Below are 17,370 nucleotides of genomic sequence, written 5' to 3'. Positions count from 1 at the left end.
TGAGGGTGTGAATGGGATTAGTGCCCTTATAAAAGACATCCCAGAGAGCTCCCTTGCCCCTTCCCCCATGTGAGGACACAACAAGATGACTATCCTCTATGAACCAAGAAGCAGGCACTCAATAGACACCAAATCTGCTGGCACCTTGAGCATGGACTTTGCAGCTTCCAGAAGTGTGAGAAATAAATTTCTGTTTTTATACACCACCTGTGGTATTCTCTTGTAGCAACCAGAAAAGACTAAGCAATGTCTATTTTACCTAGTGTAGATCTTTACATCCTCTCACTGCATTAGCTGGTGTGTAAAGGTACCACTGAAAGATAATCCAACTACCTCAACGCTCTCCTCAAGAAACCATGGGCTTTCTCTGTTTTGGTCACCACTGTATCCTCAGCTCCTGGAACAGGATCCAGCACAAGGAAGTATTTGACAAACAGTAAATGAACGAATTGATTCAACCTAAACATGTTGTTTCATAAGTCCCTCTCCGTAATATAAACTTCTAAGAGTTATGGTAGCCATCACGGTTTTCAATTAATGCTTCACCCTGGCCTGGGGAAACTGAATTGATATATACATGACTTACATCCCACCAATCCAATATTAGCCCTTTCCGGGTTTTTCATTCAAAGCAACATTCCAGATACAAATTATCTTATGTTTTAAAAATTCATCTACTTATTTCTTCCACTTAGTTGGACCAAGATTATTTTATTCTTTTAGTTGACACACTAGAGCAACTGATGTGTTTGTGTTTGGGTTAACATTGGATTATGCCTCTGTATCAACGCATATATTGAATAGGATATTAGGCATTCCCGGTCTCAGCATTTATACAGTTTCTCTCAGTATATACTTTTCAGCCATAATATGAGCTAGAAATTTTTGCTCAACCCTTTTCCACACAGAATGTCTCCTGAGTTTTTTCTACTGGTTTTCTGTGACATAAAATAAGACATAATTGACCACTGAAGGCACAACCACATTCACTGCATTCATAAGGTTTCTCTCCTGTGCAAATCCTCCTGAGGGGGCACATCTAGCCACAGGCTGTCCCACTATGACTACATTCCTATCTGCTAGGAGCCCACTGATGTTTAAGGATGTCTGAGGGGCTACAGAAGGCACCTGCATAGTCACTGAATTAACAAGGTTTTTCTCCTGCAGGACAACACTAGTTTGTGATGAGCTGTGATTCTCTGAGGGAGGATTTTCCACCTTGACTGAATCTCCACGTTTCTCTCTTGTGTGTATTCTCTTATGTTTAACAAGGCAAGACATGTAAGCAAAAGCTTTCCCACATTCATTGCAGATATAGGGTCTCTCTCCTGTATGAGTTCTTTGATGGACAATGAGCTTTTGCTTCGTAGTGAAGGCTTTCCCACAGTCACTGCATTCAAAGGGTTTCTCTCCTGTGTGAATTCTTTGATGTTTAATGAGACCCGACTTTTGGGAACAGGATTTTCCACATTCACTGCACACAAAGGGAGTCTTTCCTGTGTGAAATCTCTGATGTGCTATGAGGCATGTCTTCTGGATGAAGCCTTTTCCACATTCATTGCATATATAAGGTTTCTCACCTGTATGAATTCGCTGATGTACAATGAGATTTCCCTTCTGGATGAAACCTTTCCCACATTCACTGCATATATATGGTTTCTCTCCTGTATGTGTTTTCTGATGTATATTGAGCCGGGATTTCTTGAGAAAGGCTTTGCCACACTCAGGGCATTCATAAGGTTTTTCTCCTGTATGCGTCCTCTGGTGTTCAGTGAGCATGAACTTTCTGGAGAATGCCTTCCCACACAGACTACATTGATGGGGTTTCTCTCCTGTATGAATGATCTGATGATCAGTGAGCCAAGACTTCTTGATAAAAGCTTTCCCACATTCACCGCATACATGAGGCTTCTCTATTTTTTGAGGTTTCTGATTCCTGGTGAATTGGGACTCAGTGCCTATGAGTTTTCGGCTTTCAGGGAATTTAGTGTCATTATGAAATTGTTCACTGTTAGCACGGAGAAAGGATTTCCCATCTCCAGTAAGCTCAGCAGGATTCCTTATTTCACAGCTTCTGCTCTGATTAAGTAAAGTTAAATTTGATTTCATACTTTTTCCATGTAAGTCAAATGTGTCATGATCTTGCCTTAACCCAAAATGTGTTCTGTTCTGAACAGAATTTTTAAAGGTGTTACGTTCATTCCATTGTTCCAGTCTATTCTCCATGCTTTCACTCTGTAAGTGTTCTGGCAGATGATCATCAACTTCCCAGATTTCTAGAAAAGAAAAGAACAATGAATTCATCCATCATCTTTATTTGGAAGAAAAGTAGTTTAAAAAATACCTTGATGTGAGGTATCTTTTTAGTGATGACTCTATGAAATGAGTGTAAATAAAACTTCATATTTAATGTTCCTTGCACATTGGAAAAAACAATAATATAAACAAACCAAAAGGAAAAAGTAGTTAGTGTAAAAACAAGGTTGGATAATTCACAATGAATAAATACAGATTTGGCTGCTTTCTAAACAAGGTCTTGCAAAACATGTAGAGACTGTAAAATACAAGCAATTTACTGTGAGCTGGAGGGCCACCTCCTTCAAACTGGTGAGGGACACACTCATTCAGTGCACACATCCTTACTGATGACCACGTGGGCCAGGCATCGTGCTGGCATTGGGGACACACAAGCGTATTCCTTATGTTCACAGAGCCTGCACTGCAGTTTGGTAAAACCACTTAAAGGGCAAAGACAGCACAAGGAAAACAGGTTGTGAAAACTGGTGGGAAGGAGCAATGGAGAGTGGGGAGAGAGAGAGGAAACCAAGTTACATTGTGGAGGAAGCCAGGCCTCGCTGGTGGATTCGCTGCTGTGGTTGGCATGAGGAACTAAAGATACTGACACAGCAGAAAGCTCCAAGCATATCTAACTTATACTCTCCAAAACAGAACTCCTGACTTCCCACCCCAAATCTCCTTCTCCACATATCATCTCCTTCACAGTAAATGACAACTCTACTCTTTTCATTAACCATGACAAACTTCTCGGCATCACCCATCATCTGTTTCTCATGCTCACACACGGTATCTTCTTCAATGATAAATCCTGCCTGCCCTCCTTATAGATATACCCAGAACTGGACCAACCCCACCCCTCCACCCAGGTTGAAGGCAACATTCTCTCTTCCACCAGGTTTTGCAATAGCATCTTACGTGGCTTTCCTGCTTGCATCCCTACCCGCTCCTGTCTGCTTTCTACACAGTACCCAAAGGGATTCTTAGAAAATGTAAGTTATTTCATGTCATTCCAATACTCCAGGCCTCATGTTTTCTCATCTTACTAGGAGTAAAATGCTGATTCCCTGAAATGGATTACATGACCGGCCTTACTCTCCCCTCCCCCTGCTGCTACTGCCTCTTTGGTCTTATATCTAATTATGTTCCTGACAGCACTCTCAGCTCTAGCCACACAGGATCTTTAATGTTTCTCAGACACATTCCTGCTTTGGTCTTTGAAACTGGCGATCCTTTCTACTTGGAACACTCCTAACTCAGCAGCTGATTAACTTCCCTCATCATTGGCTCAAAGGCACCTTATCAGAGAGTGCTCCCTTCCGGAAAGAGCAGCCCCAGTCCCAGCACCTACTGTTCCATTATGCTGACTAAATTTTTATCCCAGCACTTTTCACTCCCTAGATAAAGTATTTCTTTATTTTGATTAATTTTTTGACTCCTTCTCTTAGAATGAAAGCTCTTGGTCTATTTGTATGCTTTTTCTCACTGCTCTTACCTTCTAGCATACACTTGGCTATCAAAAAATTAATTTTTAAAGGAATAAATCAAGGAAGCAATCACATATGGAACACATTGGGGAGAGTTTAGGAAAGAAGATGGAAATCTATCTCTTTGTGAGCAAGATGATATATCATGGAGATCACGGAAAGAAATAGAATTTTAATGACATATGACAGGTAATGGAGTTAACTGAGACTTAATGTCACCAGAATACGATGGGAAGAAAAACAAAAGTTTTAGGGAAATGAATACAATGGTAATGTCTACGATGAACGAGAAGAAAGTTCAAAATGAGTAAATACGCAAAGGTAGTAAATCGAAGTAGGCATGAGTTATGATCTGGTTTAGGCTGGAACTGAGAATGTAGGATGTTAAAAATATCCTTCCTAGTTAAAAATTCTTCAGGAACAGCAGACTGCTTTAAAGAAGGAAGCTCTGCAGGTAGGAACATTTGAGGTAATGCCTGGATGGCCAGGATGTAAGATGCACAGGAGTAAAGGAGAACCTAAACTTACAGGGGTTTTCTAGGGAAGAAGATGAGTCTAGTTCCTTGAACTTACTGGGAACTCAGGAGAGTTGTCATCAAGATGAGTAAATTATATGGAACTAAAGGCTGTGGTGGATCACACTGGGGAGATGTCAATTTGCGAGTCTTCCCCAGTGAACAGAAGGAGCTTAGCTTATTAGAATGAAGAAAACTTTGAAGGGTTAGGAGATCATTTGAGAAAATGGAAAACAGAACCTTTGGAGAAGCTCAGAGTGGGGAAAAGAGAACCTAAGAGAAAAAGAGAATCAGACAAAGGCACAGTGAAGACCAGTTTCCTTTGGGGACACAGCATCCAAGATGGGGTGGAGGTAAGGAAGGGAAATCAACATTAGCAATGGGGCAGAAACACGCAGTAGTCAGAAAACAGTGAGGAATTCAAAGTTTCCTCTCTGGAGAGAGGCCTTGGAAAGTGGAATTTCATAGCAAGGAGATGGAATAATATGAAGAAGAAGGGAAAGATTTGAGAATCCTAGGAAGAAGAAAACTATGCAAACAAACAAAAAGTCAAAATGTAAATAACATACAGAAGGAACAGATCCAAGAAGAGATAAAGGGATATATTTTTCTCTAAACTCCTACAAAGAAAAAGAGGTCTCACGTGGGGAGAGACACGCCTGGAGGCTCTGTTTAGCTATCCTTAAACTCCCTTCGCCACTGTGACTCTTCTCTGAACGACTAGAATGTGATTTCCACAGCCTGCCCTTGCGGGTTCTCTCACTCACGTGAATGGGTTCCACAGTGGATTTCATCTTCCATTGTCCATGGTGGTTCTCCTTGAACCAACTTGGAGAGTGTGTCTGGTCTGCTGGCTTGATAACCTGCGCATGGGAAATGACGGAAGAGTTAGACACATTGAATTGGACATAGGGTCTGTGAAGACCACAGAATGTTGTACTTGAGGACAAAATAATTTTCACATTATAAAGGAAAAACACACCCCTCTACCTGTCTCCTCTACTGTCAATACTCTACTACACTACTTCACTTCTGACACTAGATATGTGGGTTTTCCACACATCAGTGAATTCTGCGACACCAGCAGGCACTCACTGGGTGTCCTACAATTTAACTCAATTCTGACACTATCTGCCTGGCGCTAGCGTCAGATATGGCAGCTTAGGGGTTCACTCCCACAAAACTGCCTCCCCCGACTTCAGACTCCAATTGCAAGGCCAGGTTGTTTCCTGGGCTTCTGATCGACCATGTATAGATCAGAGGTTCCCATGACTACCTTTCTTGGGTTCAATTAATTTGCTAGAGCCTCTCACAAAACTTGGGAAAACAGTTTACTTACTAGATTACCAGTCTATTATAAAAGGATACAACTCAGGAACAGACAGATGGAAGAGATATACAGTACGAGGTATGTGGAAGGGACACAGAGCCTCCATGCTCTCTCTGAGTCCACCTTTCTCCCAGCATCTCCACGTGTTCACCAATTCGAAAACTCTCTGAACCTGTCCTTTTGGTTTTTATGGAGGCTTCATTAAGTAAGCACGATTGATCAAATCATTAGCCTTTGGTGATTGATTCAGCCTCCTGCCTCTCTCTCCTCCCCAGGATGGAGGTGGGACTGAAAGTTCCAACCCTCTAAGCATGGTTAGCCCCCTGGCAACCAGCTCCATCCTTAGGTTATCTAGTAGCTTTCCAAAAATCACCTCAGTAACATAAACTCAGATGTGGTTCAAAGTGTCTTGTTACATGAATAACAGAAGACACACATTTCACCTTTATCCTCTTATAACTTAGAAAATTCCAAGGATTTTAGGAGCTCTGTACCAGAATTGAGGATGAAGACCAAATATGTATACTTCTTAATATAAATCACAATATCACACATATCTACAAAGTAAACGCTTCTATCTCAGGAGAAGGGAGAATATACCCATTTCTCTGGGGCCAGAGAGAAGACTGAGAATCTACGTCTTCAGAGCGCCACAGACACTCCAGAGCTTTCAGAAGCTGAAAATGGAAAGGCCACTGACTGGGGACCCTCTGAGTGACATGAGGGAGCTGTCCTCACCCACTGACACCAGGTTGCTGTAGTTCTCCAACATCACGTCCCGGTACAGATCCTTCTGAGCAGGGGCCAGGAGCTGCCACTCCTCCCTGGTGAAGTCCACAGCCACATCGTCAAATGTCAGGGATTCAGTGTTGTTTAATGAAGTGATGTCCTTTTGATGATATGGAAGAAATGTTAAAGGTTTTCTGATCATTTCCACTTTATAGGCTATATCTATATATCTAGTGGGTTGTTTGTTTTTAATGCACTATGGAAAAAGCAAAAGCCTAATAAAATATTAGGATACGACTAATTGTACTTGTGTAGTCAGTCATCCATCCATTCATCCAATTAGAAGTTTCTATAATGTGTAAGAGTTAAATCTTCTTGTTAACCTAGAACACCACATTCATATATATATGACAGACATAGATGCCAATGACATCAGGATGACTGAATCTTCATAGCCAATCAATCAGAAGAACCTTCTGTGAAGAGACTCAAGATACCAGAGTTATCAGAAACTACATGTTTAATAAGCATGTTTAATATATTAAAAGGAATAAAAGAAACTATCAAAAATGCTTAAAGAAATATGAAATATATATATATATATATGCACACAAACATATACTAAAAGAGAGGTTATCAGCATATTAGATACATAAAGGGAAGAACTTGTTTCTACACTACTACTCACAACACTTGTGATGTGTGGGTTTTTTCATATCAAGCAACTTTTGGTGGACTGACTGGATATCCTACAACTTAACTCAATTCTGACACTAACTGCCTGGACAAAGACCCCACAGGTTAAGGGCTCAGTCCCACAAGACTGCCCCCACTTCAGATGCCAATTGCGAAGTCCAGGTTGTTACCTGTATTTCTGACCAACTGGCCATAAATCAGAGGTTCCCATGATCCCCTCCTCAGGTTCGATTAATTTGCTAGATCAGTTCACAGAACTCAGAGAAACGTTTACTTAAGTTTACCCGTTTATTAAAGGACATGATAAAGGATACAGATGAACAGCCAGACGAAGAGATACATAGGGCAAGGTCTAGGAGGGTCCCGAGCACATGAGCTTCTGTCCCCGTGGAGTTGGGGTGCATCATTCTCCTGGTACGTGGATATGTTCACCAACCTGGAAGCTCTCTGAACCTCAGACTACTGGGATTTTATGGAGGCTTCATCACATAGGCATGACCCATCATTAACTCCATTTCCAGCTCCTCCCTGCTCTCTGAAGAATGGGTGGTAGGGCTTAAAGTGCCAAGCTTCTAATAATGGCTTGGTCTTGCTGGTGACCAGCTCCCATCCAGGAGCCCACCAATAGTCACCTCATTAGAACAAAACACACCGCTATCACCCAGGAAATTCCAAGGAATTTAGGAGCTCAGTGTCAGGGATGGGGTCAAAAACCAAATATTAGAACAAGAAATGCTCCTAGTGCTCTTATCGCTTAGGAAATCACAGAGGTTTAGGAGCTCTGTGCCAGGAACTGGAGGCAGAGACCAACATATATATTTTCCATTATTTCAAAAAAACTAATATAAGACTTAAATGTTAAATTAAAAAAAGCCCTATAGAATATATTTATGACATAAATTAAATGCCAGAAATGAAAACATTGATAGTTTTGTGACAAAAGTTTTAATCAAAAATTAAAACTTCCATATGGAAAGAACCACGTGACAGTCTGGAGAAAAATATTCGCAACATATAAAGAAATGATCAATATACAGCGGATATACACAACTCCTATAAATCAGTAAGACAAAACAGATTTTTTTAATGAGCAAAGGATAACGACAGGTATTTCAGAGAACAAATCATCTAAGTGACTAAGAAAGACACAGGAAAGATCTCAAATGCACCAGAAATTAGAAGGATGCAAAAGGAAGCAAGACAAAAGAATATCTGACCACCTGAAACGAACATGTCAATTATATCTCAATAAAAAAAGAATATTTGCCTATTTGTATTGCGGACAGTTATGAAATTTGCTATCATCATCATAACAAATATTAGAGATCAGGGACACCGAACACTCTTACATAGTACGTATTATGAGCCAGGTACTCTTTTAGATGCTTTCTATGGATTAACTCATTTTATCCACACAAGACCCTATGAGGTAGGTCCCATTATCATCTTTCCGTTTTACAGATGAGAATATTGAGATATAGAATAGCTAATGATGTGTGCAAGGTCACAGAGCCAGCAAGTGGCTCAGAGGCAACACTTTTAGACATTATGTTACAATGGCCACAAACTAGAATGGTCACTCTGGACAGCAATCAGACATATTCATTAAAATCTGAGATGAGCACACCCAGCAACTGACTTCTCTGTAGCCACCTTCAAAAATACTCATACAACTTCATAAAAAGGGCTTAACAAGGATTTGTACTGTTGCATGGTTTGTAATAATAAAGTTACCTAAATGTTCATCAACAGGAGAATAGCTAACGCACTGCACACATCACTTAAGAGGAAAGTACAGCGGGTCAAAAAGAAAAAGGTAGATTGGTATGTACTAACAGGAACCAATGCAAAGACACTTAAAAGGGAAAAAACAAGAACAATAAATATTATCAGTATGATTCTTCTTAAAATAACAAAAATAGGGCTGATCTGGTGGCATAGCAGTTAAGTGCGCACGCTCCACTGCGGCAGCCCAGGGTTCGGATCCAGGGTGCACAAGAACGCACTGCTCATCAAGCCATGCTGTGTTGGCGTCCCATATAAAGTAGAGGAAGATGGGCACAGATGTTAGCCCAGGGCCAAGCTTCCTCAGCAAAAAGAGGAGGATTGGCATTGGATGTTAGCTCAGGGCTAATCTTCCTCACCAAAAAAAATAAATAAATAACAAAGATAACAACAAAAACTATGTCTACACAGAAAACAGTACAGAAGATATAGATTAAACTGATAACGCTCATTCCTTCAGGAAGAAGGATCACATAAGAGTGTATTGGTCAAAGAGTCTTGGACTTTATCAATGCTGCTTAGGTTTTTTTACATTGAATATATTTATTCTTTTTTTAAATATGCTTTTTTACTTTTCATTTTAGATAATTATAGATTATCATATGCAGTTGTAAGAAATAATGCACAGAGAACACACAGACCCTTCACACAGTTTCCCCTGGTGGTAAAATCTTGCATAACTTAGTACAATAGCACAGCCAGGAAACTGACACCAATACAAACCTTATTCACATTTTATAAACCAATGTTACTGCAATAAACAAAAAATTAAATAAATAAATAAATAAAAGATTACATGCACTCATTTCTGTGGGTCTCTGTTTACTTAACTCGATGCAATCTTATCACATGTGTAGGTTCCTGTGGTCATCGCCAGTAAGACACAGCACAGCTCCATTACAAAGATCCCTCACCAGACCCTTGACAGCCACAGCCATATTCTTCTACCCCCATGCTCAACCCTTGGCAACCACTAATTCACTTAAATTTCAAAAAGCTACAAACTGTATGATTCCATGTACATAACATTCTTGAGATGACAAATCTATAGAGATAGAGAATATATTTTTTCAAGTTACAGACAACCAACTCCCCCCATAAAAGAGAACATACATTTGATTATGTTCCTTCATCATTTTTTAGATTAAATACTTGGTTCTCTCCCAACCTCCAGTGACAAATGCATTTTAGTTTTTCAAGTATCACTATGAACTGATGCAATTTTATAGTTAATGTTTTTCAATCAATTGCAGTCACTGGTCTTTGGATGCTCAAAATGGACCATCTTAGGCCAAAAGAGAGTCCCTTCAAGTTGGCTGCTAAGTTTTCAGAATATGATTCCATTCATGTAAAAAATATCATAACAGATGTATATGTTTTCATCTACAAATACATACATATATACTCATACTTTCCTCAAAACACATATAGACATAGATCCACACACAGATACCATAACAGGAAATAAACATTACCAAATATTTACAAAAGAGAATTAAGAAGAAAGTGTATGAAGAAACTTATTTTTTGGTATGTGTACTTTGTTATGATTCCAGTCTTTAAATATATCCTTTAGTCAGTTGCGTAATTAATAAAAATAAAGGCAATATAAGAAAAAGTAGTTAAGAATTTGGATTTGCACATGGATACCAAGAGTTAGTCATATTGCAGAGCGTGAGGAAACATTCCCTATAGAACTGCTCTCACTTCAGACACCAGCTGTAAGCTCAGGGGTCCCCAGGATCACCCTCACTTCAGAAGAGCAGGCTACAAAATCCAGGGTCCCCATGACACCCTCCAGAGCCATAACTAACTAGAACGACTCACACAACTAAGGAAAGTGCTACACTTATAATGAAAATTTTATTAAAGAGGAAGGGTATAAAGTAAAATCAGCCAATGAGAGAGACGCATATGGCAGAGTCTAGGAGGGCACAAACATAAAGCTCTCCCTGTGGCGTCCTGGATGGTGTTACCTCCTCCCAACCATGACACGTGACAATATGCAGATTAGTGCCAACCAGGGAAGCTAACCTAAGCCTTGGTTGTGCAGAGTTTTTATTGGGGCTTGATGAACTATTGCCCGCATGACTAAACTTCAGTCTCCAGCCCCTTCTGGAAGTTGGGTTAATAATTCTGGCTGCCACTTAGGGTTGGCAGTGATACAGCATGGCCCAAAGCTGCCATCATAAATCACATTTTAGATTGTCCAGTGGTCCAAGCCCCCAGGCAAACAAAGACACTTCTATCAGGCAGGACATACCAGGGGCCTAGAGATCACCCCCGAGTAGCCAACAGCAAAGGCCAGATCTCTCTTTACATAAGGTCACTTCTTCACTACACAATGAGGAAAGACTGCATTTTCTAAGACAAGGGGAAGGTCTAAAGCAAATCCTGTAAATTCCACCAACCCAAGTCCTTCCCAGACAACAGTACTTTCAACTCTCCACTTTCAAGTCTGTATTCACACACCAGTTCAGCTACCTGTTCATTGAGAACCATTTGAAAGCCCTGCAATCCTTCCACTTTTCTAGGATGTTTAGGTTTTATTTCTGGATAAATCCAGACCACCACAAGGTTGAAATTAACTTGCACTGGTCCCATTCTCACTGAGTTCAATTAGTCTATTCCTACAGGGAATGAGTAATCCTTTAAGAAACAGCCACAGGGAATCCGCTTCTGCATTATGAGGAGGCTGCTGGTCAGGACACCACCCACCACATCATGTCTAGAAAGAACCATGATAAACGTTTCCCAGGATGTAATCTGCTTTCTCCTCAAAACCAGTATGTACCATGTAAATTAAGATTCTCTTGTGGTGCTGGCTGTCAGACAGATTAGACTCAAGTGGACAGCTGATATAACCCACAGGACCCTCTAGTCATGCATTATATCCCAAAATTAGCAATTGGGGTCAATCCTATGAACTATATTCCTCATCCCACTTTGCCTGGTGTTGAGTTTAAAAACTAACTTTATTGCTCCCCAGATCCTGCTTCTTGAAATTTATACTTTTCAGATTAATGGAAGTGATTTTTCACAGGCCTCTACAAATCCACTAGAGGACAAAGGAAAGAATAAAACAATGCAAAAGTCACCTGGGCCTGGATCATTTTCTCCTCTTCTCTGAAAACAGCTGGCAATGGGGAGGCTCTGTCTTTGTGTCTTCCGGATCTGCTCTAAATTTCTGTTCAGAAATCTCAGTCCTCGGTCAAGTGTGTCCCAAGAAATACTGACACCGAATCCTGTAACTTCTTCCTCCTTCGCATGATTCTTTTGCTCCTGAGGAGTCAGGACCTGTGGGCTGAGGAGAAAATTCAATCTGAGTGGTGCATTTCCTCTGGGCCCAGATGCCTCACTGTTTCTGAGCCCTCACCTTAACATAACGCCTGCAATATTGATAAGTGTACCTTAAGAAGATATTATTCTTCTGGCCAATAAAGCTTAAGGTTCTGAATGTGGTGGAGGTATTCCTTTACTCTATAAAGTTTAAGTAGGGTGACTGTCAAAGAAGACCAGAGAAATGAGATCCACCACAGCACCATGCCTCAGGAGCAGGTGAATCTCAGGCAGATGAACTATACCAAACAGACCATAAGGAAGGAGAGGATCTGGGCACTATTTTCCTTTAAATCATGTGTGCCCACGTGCCTCTTCAAACGTTTTTATACACCCCATGAGTACACACATTTCAGTTTGAAAACCAATGAACTGGGCAAATCAGAAGCACTGTCTTCATAAGCAATAATGATAATATCTTAGGAGGTTTTAAATACACAAAAAACAAGAGGACACAATATTGTAGATAAACTGGAAGGCGGTAAATGAAGTTGAAGTGCTCTAAGATCTCTGTGTTGTTGGAGAAGAATGTAAAAGTACTAATTAACAAAAGAATTTGAGAAAGAAAGGTTCCATGCTGTATGGAACCTTTAGTGTCATGATGACTAACAATTGTCTTAAAGTACATAATTTCCATGCTAATGGAAGGCAGAAATGTAATAGTAAGAAATTCAGCCAAAACAAGGCAAAAAAAGAGAATAAGGAACAGAGAACAAGTGGGACAAATATCACGCACTTAGATGACTTTTAAAACAAAACACACGAAGAATTATAGTAAGTATAAACAGAACAAGGATTCTAGTTAATTACCTTAAATACAAATGCTTCAAAACTGTGAGACGAGATTAAAATTTAAAACTCAATAACACACTATTATAGGTGACATGTCTGAAATATAATGATATGGAAAGCTTGAGAATAAAAAGTTAGAAAAAGATATACCATGGGAAGAGTAACCATAAATAATCTGGTGTAACTATATACTCAGAAAAAATGGACCAGAAAACCCAAAAATTACCACAGAGAAAGAGAAACAAAGCTAACTGGTAAGAAGTTCAATTCACCACATTATAAAAATTTGCAATTTCTGTGCACCTAACAATATAGCATTGAAATGTATATAGCAAAAATGGACCAAAACACAAGAAGAAATAAACAAATGCAGACTAATAGAAGACTTCAACACATCTCTCCCTGTAACTGACAGGACAAACAGGCCATCGATAAACAAAATAAAATTTATAAACAATATAATTTTGAAGAACATCAAAAATATTTGATAAGTAGGGAGAAATACTGAGAGAAATTTTAACAGACTTAAATAAATGGAAAGACAGTCTATGAAGATTACTCAGAAAACCAAACATTTTAAAGTGTCATGTCTCCAAAATATGTATATAGATCCAATGAAATCCCAATCAAAATCCTAAACTGAAAGCTATATACATCTTTAAAAAAAAACTTTGGAAGACTTGCTCAATCAGTCATGAGGACTTAAAGTTACACTAATGATGACAGCACAATATTAGTACAATAATAGAAAAATAGGACAAAGGAACAAAATTAAATGCCTATAAACAGACTCATAGATATACAAACTTGATGACAAAGGCAGCACTTCAGAGAAGAGGATAAGGATGTCTTTTTAATAAATGGGGCTGGGACAATCAGATTTCCATGCTGGGGCTAGAGAGACGGGGAGAAGAAGGTTGAATCCACCTCACAAAACAAACAAAAATCATTTTGGGGGTCAACTGTCAATCTCACTGGGAGAGGCAAATCGATAAAACTTTAAGAAGATAATACAGGAGAATCTCTCAATGATATTAGGGTAGGGGAAGATATTTTAAACACACCACATACAGCACATTATAAAGCAAATTATATTCTGCTGGAGGAAGGGTAAATGGTACAACCACACTGGAAAACATTTTGGCATCATCTATTTAAATTGAAGTTATACACACCCTAAGACACAGCAATTTCACTCTGAGGTATGCATCTAAGCTATTTATCCTCCACTCCCAAAAAAATAAGGGCACATTTGAACCAGAAGATATGGACAAGAATTTTCATAGCAGCATTATCCATAACAATACAAGTTTAACTGCAAAGAATACAAGTTTAATTAATAGTAGGAAAAACTGCCATACACTCAAACAATGGAATGCTATGGTGAAACTAGTACCTTGGCCCAGCTTGCAAGCTAAGAAGTTGTTAAAGGATGGTGAAACAAAAAACAAAGAAGCAGGGGCCGGCCCGGTAGCCTAGTGGTTAAGTTCAGTGCACACAGCTTCAGCGGCCCCAGTCCAGTTCCCCTACACCACTCGTCAGCAGCCATGCTGCGGGGGCGACCCACATACAAAATAGAGGAAGACTGGCACGGATGTCAGCTCAGGCTGAATCTTCCTCAAGCAAAAAGAGGAAGATTGGTGATAGACGTTAGCTCAGGGTGAACCTTCCTCAGCAAAAAACCCACAAAAAACAAAGCATATGTGAGAGACCCTCTGTGGCCTGCAATTCCTAAAATATTTACTCAGTAAACATTATAGACTAAGTCTGCCTGACCCTTGCTACAGAGCAAAAAAAAAAAGACACCTATATAAAGAGACCTATGTGCAAAAACATCAATGATTCTTACAAATACTGAGCAAAAGAAGCCTGACATAAAAAAATGCATGATCTACAATTACATTGATACACAGTTCAAAATAGGCACAACTAAATAAAATATAATGATTAAGAATGATTAATTATATGATAAAACTATAAAGAACAGCCTTAAAGCACTTGGTATCGAGAGCAGGATGGTAATTACCTTTGAGTGTGATGATGTGATATAATCAGGAAGAGACTCACAGAGCACCATTGGGGGGTTGGCAATGTCCTGTTTCTTGACCTGGGCAACGACTATTTATAGATATATTGCTTTTATACTGACGAACTTGCAGATCTTTTAAATTAACAAAAAAATGGAAGAGCTCAACAATACCAAAAGCTTGCTCTTTAAAAACATCGATAAAATATAGGCATTTGTTGTGAGACAGATCAAAAGAAAACTGGTGCAAATAAAGACTATAAGGAATTAATGGGAGACATAAATCAGACAAAACAAACATTTTTTTGGTCTTGAAAGAATACCATGAATGTTTTCATGTTATTAAATTTGAAATCCTGGAAGAATTTATAATTCTATGATCCTAACCTCCCAGGAACTGTTAACTCCAGACAATACAGCAAATGAATTTTACGGGTGGGCAACAAGACAAAGATGTCCACTAACACCCCACTTTTCAGCTTTGTATTGCAGAGGTGAACCAAAGCACTGACATCAGAATAAGTTACAAATATTAGAAAATAGGGCAGAAAATTAAGGTTATATTCAGACAATATCATCATCAACATGGAAAAAAGAGATTCAAAGAATTTCTTATTTAAGAGAGAAAACGCTCCCCCAGAAACCAATGTGAAAGATGACATGAGTGGAGCCATGTTAAAATAGAGCCGGAGCAGCCATTTCAGAGGCATTGCCTTGCACGTCTTGTTTTCTTTATCTTCCAAACTGGACCAAACCACCAACATTCCAAGAAGTGAGTAAGAACAAGAATATGCTATTTGTAAGGACTGATGAAATTGGACTTTGCTGATGACTGAATCTCAAGCCAACCTGTGAAGTAGAAACCTAGCCTTACCTCATCTAGCACCAATGAGCTCTTATTCCTTAATACAACTTACCTCATCCTCCCTTTTTCCCATAAAAACCCTGAGCCCCTCTCCTGTAATCGGGACACTATTTGCATTTCTATCTGAATCTGTGCTCCCTGAACTGCAATTCTTTGATCCCAAATAAACACTGTGCCTCTTAAACGGGTTTCAGTTTTTGTAGGTTGACACCACTAAGCAGATTTTCACATATATAGCTGGCTACAACTGCACCATACACCTAAGCTCATTGCACAGAAATTCAATCACTAGCAGTGGGAACTGGAACCATCATGACTGACTAAGACCAACCAGAACTTACTAATAAACTGGGATATGGGTCACTTTGCCAGAAGCATGGATACTAAGCAAACCGGAGATTCTGTTAACAAAGTGTGAATGTACGTTAGGCAAATAAGCAACAGTGTCCTATGCTATATATTAAGAGGTGAGTGCAGGCGTTGGCAAACATTTCCTGCAAGGGGGTAAATATTATACATGTTCGACTTTGAGAGTTAAGGTCTCTGCCACAAGGGCTTAATTCTGCCTTTGCAGGGCGAAAGCAGCCATAGATGATACTACATAACAGATGGGCGTGGCTGGATTAGTCCCTTGGTCTGCAGTTAGTCAATCCCTGATAAAAGGCTAAAAAACAGATGATTTCCAACTACTGCCCTGGGCTGTACCGTCTGCTGTCCCAACGGCCGACGTGGGAACCTATGCGGCCACAGCTTCAGCCCTCACAGCCTCTCTGTACTGCGGTACACTGATCACACACCGCCTTATTAACCTGGAACTTGGACCAGACACGCCCATATGATGACCATCCGCCCCCGCCCCAACATCACTGCGCCCCACATTAAATCCCAAATCTAAACCAGACACTGCGATCATGGTAAATACCACCTGCATCCTTTACAAACAGAGAGCTCCGCAAAGACCCCATACTCTGCCGGTCGGGACACGGTCGTTGATCTCTACAGACCCTTAATCGTTTTAATGAGCCCCTCTCCCCCCAAAGGTACCCCAACCACAGACAAGGCGTCACAGACTCCCCACTGGTTCCTCTCAAATACCTCCACCTCGCGCTCCCCCCACCCGACCCCCGCCAATAACTCCACAGGTCCACCCTACACCATTTCCACCTCGTAGACGTCACGTCACCCTGTGAGAGACAAACCTCCCAGGGGACAAAACAAAAACCTTCAAGGGACAAACCACACACTGACCTGATTTTCTCCAGACCCACAAGCGGAGTCCAAACGCAACACTTCCGCGAACCGCTTCCACTTCTGAACGCGTCGCTCAGATTTTTCGTTCGCCTACGGCGGCCGAAGAGGGTCTGAGACATTTGAAAGAGCAAGGACAAGCGGATTTCCGGCATGGCCTTCGGAGGCAATATGTCCGCGCCCAACTCGCCATCACATAGGGGCGGCCATGTTGGGACGCCTGCCGTACAGAAGGCAGAGGGGCGCGTCTGCAGCCGGTAGCT

The 17,370-nt window shown here is 40.4% G+C and overlaps 1 protein-coding gene across 2 annotated transcripts; it reads right to left on the bottom strand.

The window, feature by feature from the left end:
* Nucleotides 1-691: 691 nt before the first annotated feature.
* LOC131397293 (zinc finger protein 350-like) lies at nucleotides 692-17,212 on the bottom strand. 2 transcript variants are annotated; one of them, XM_058530089.1, is made up of 5 exons: nucleotides 17,108-17,212; nucleotides 11,936-12,141; nucleotides 6,366-6,516; nucleotides 5,065-5,160; nucleotides 692-2,276 (listed from the first exon to the last, which is right to left on the bottom strand). In XM_058530089.1, the coding sequence occupies exons 2-5, from the start codon at nucleotides 11,948-11,950 to the stop codon at nucleotides 928-930; spliced, it is 1,611 nt and encodes a 536-aa protein (XP_058386072.1). In that variant the 5' UTR covers nucleotides 11,951-12,141; nucleotides 17,108-17,212; the 3' UTR covers nucleotides 692-927. The 2 variants fall into 2 exon arrangements, with proteins under 2 accessions (XP_058386072.1, XP_058386073.1); XM_058530090.1 differs by lacking the exon at nucleotides 17,108-17,212 and adding an exon at nucleotides 14,995-15,088.
* Between the last annotated feature and the right edge of the window lie 158 nt (nucleotides 17,213-17,370).

Source organism: Diceros bicornis, chromosome 34 (assembly GCF_020826845.1).
Source record: "Diceros bicornis minor isolate mBicDic1 chromosome 34, mDicBic1.mat.cur, whole genome shotgun sequence".
In the NCBI taxonomy this organism is placed as follows: Eukaryota; Metazoa; Chordata; class Mammalia; order Perissodactyla; family Rhinocerotidae; genus Diceros; species Diceros bicornis.
This window is presented reverse-complemented; position numbering and strand designations above follow the sequence as displayed.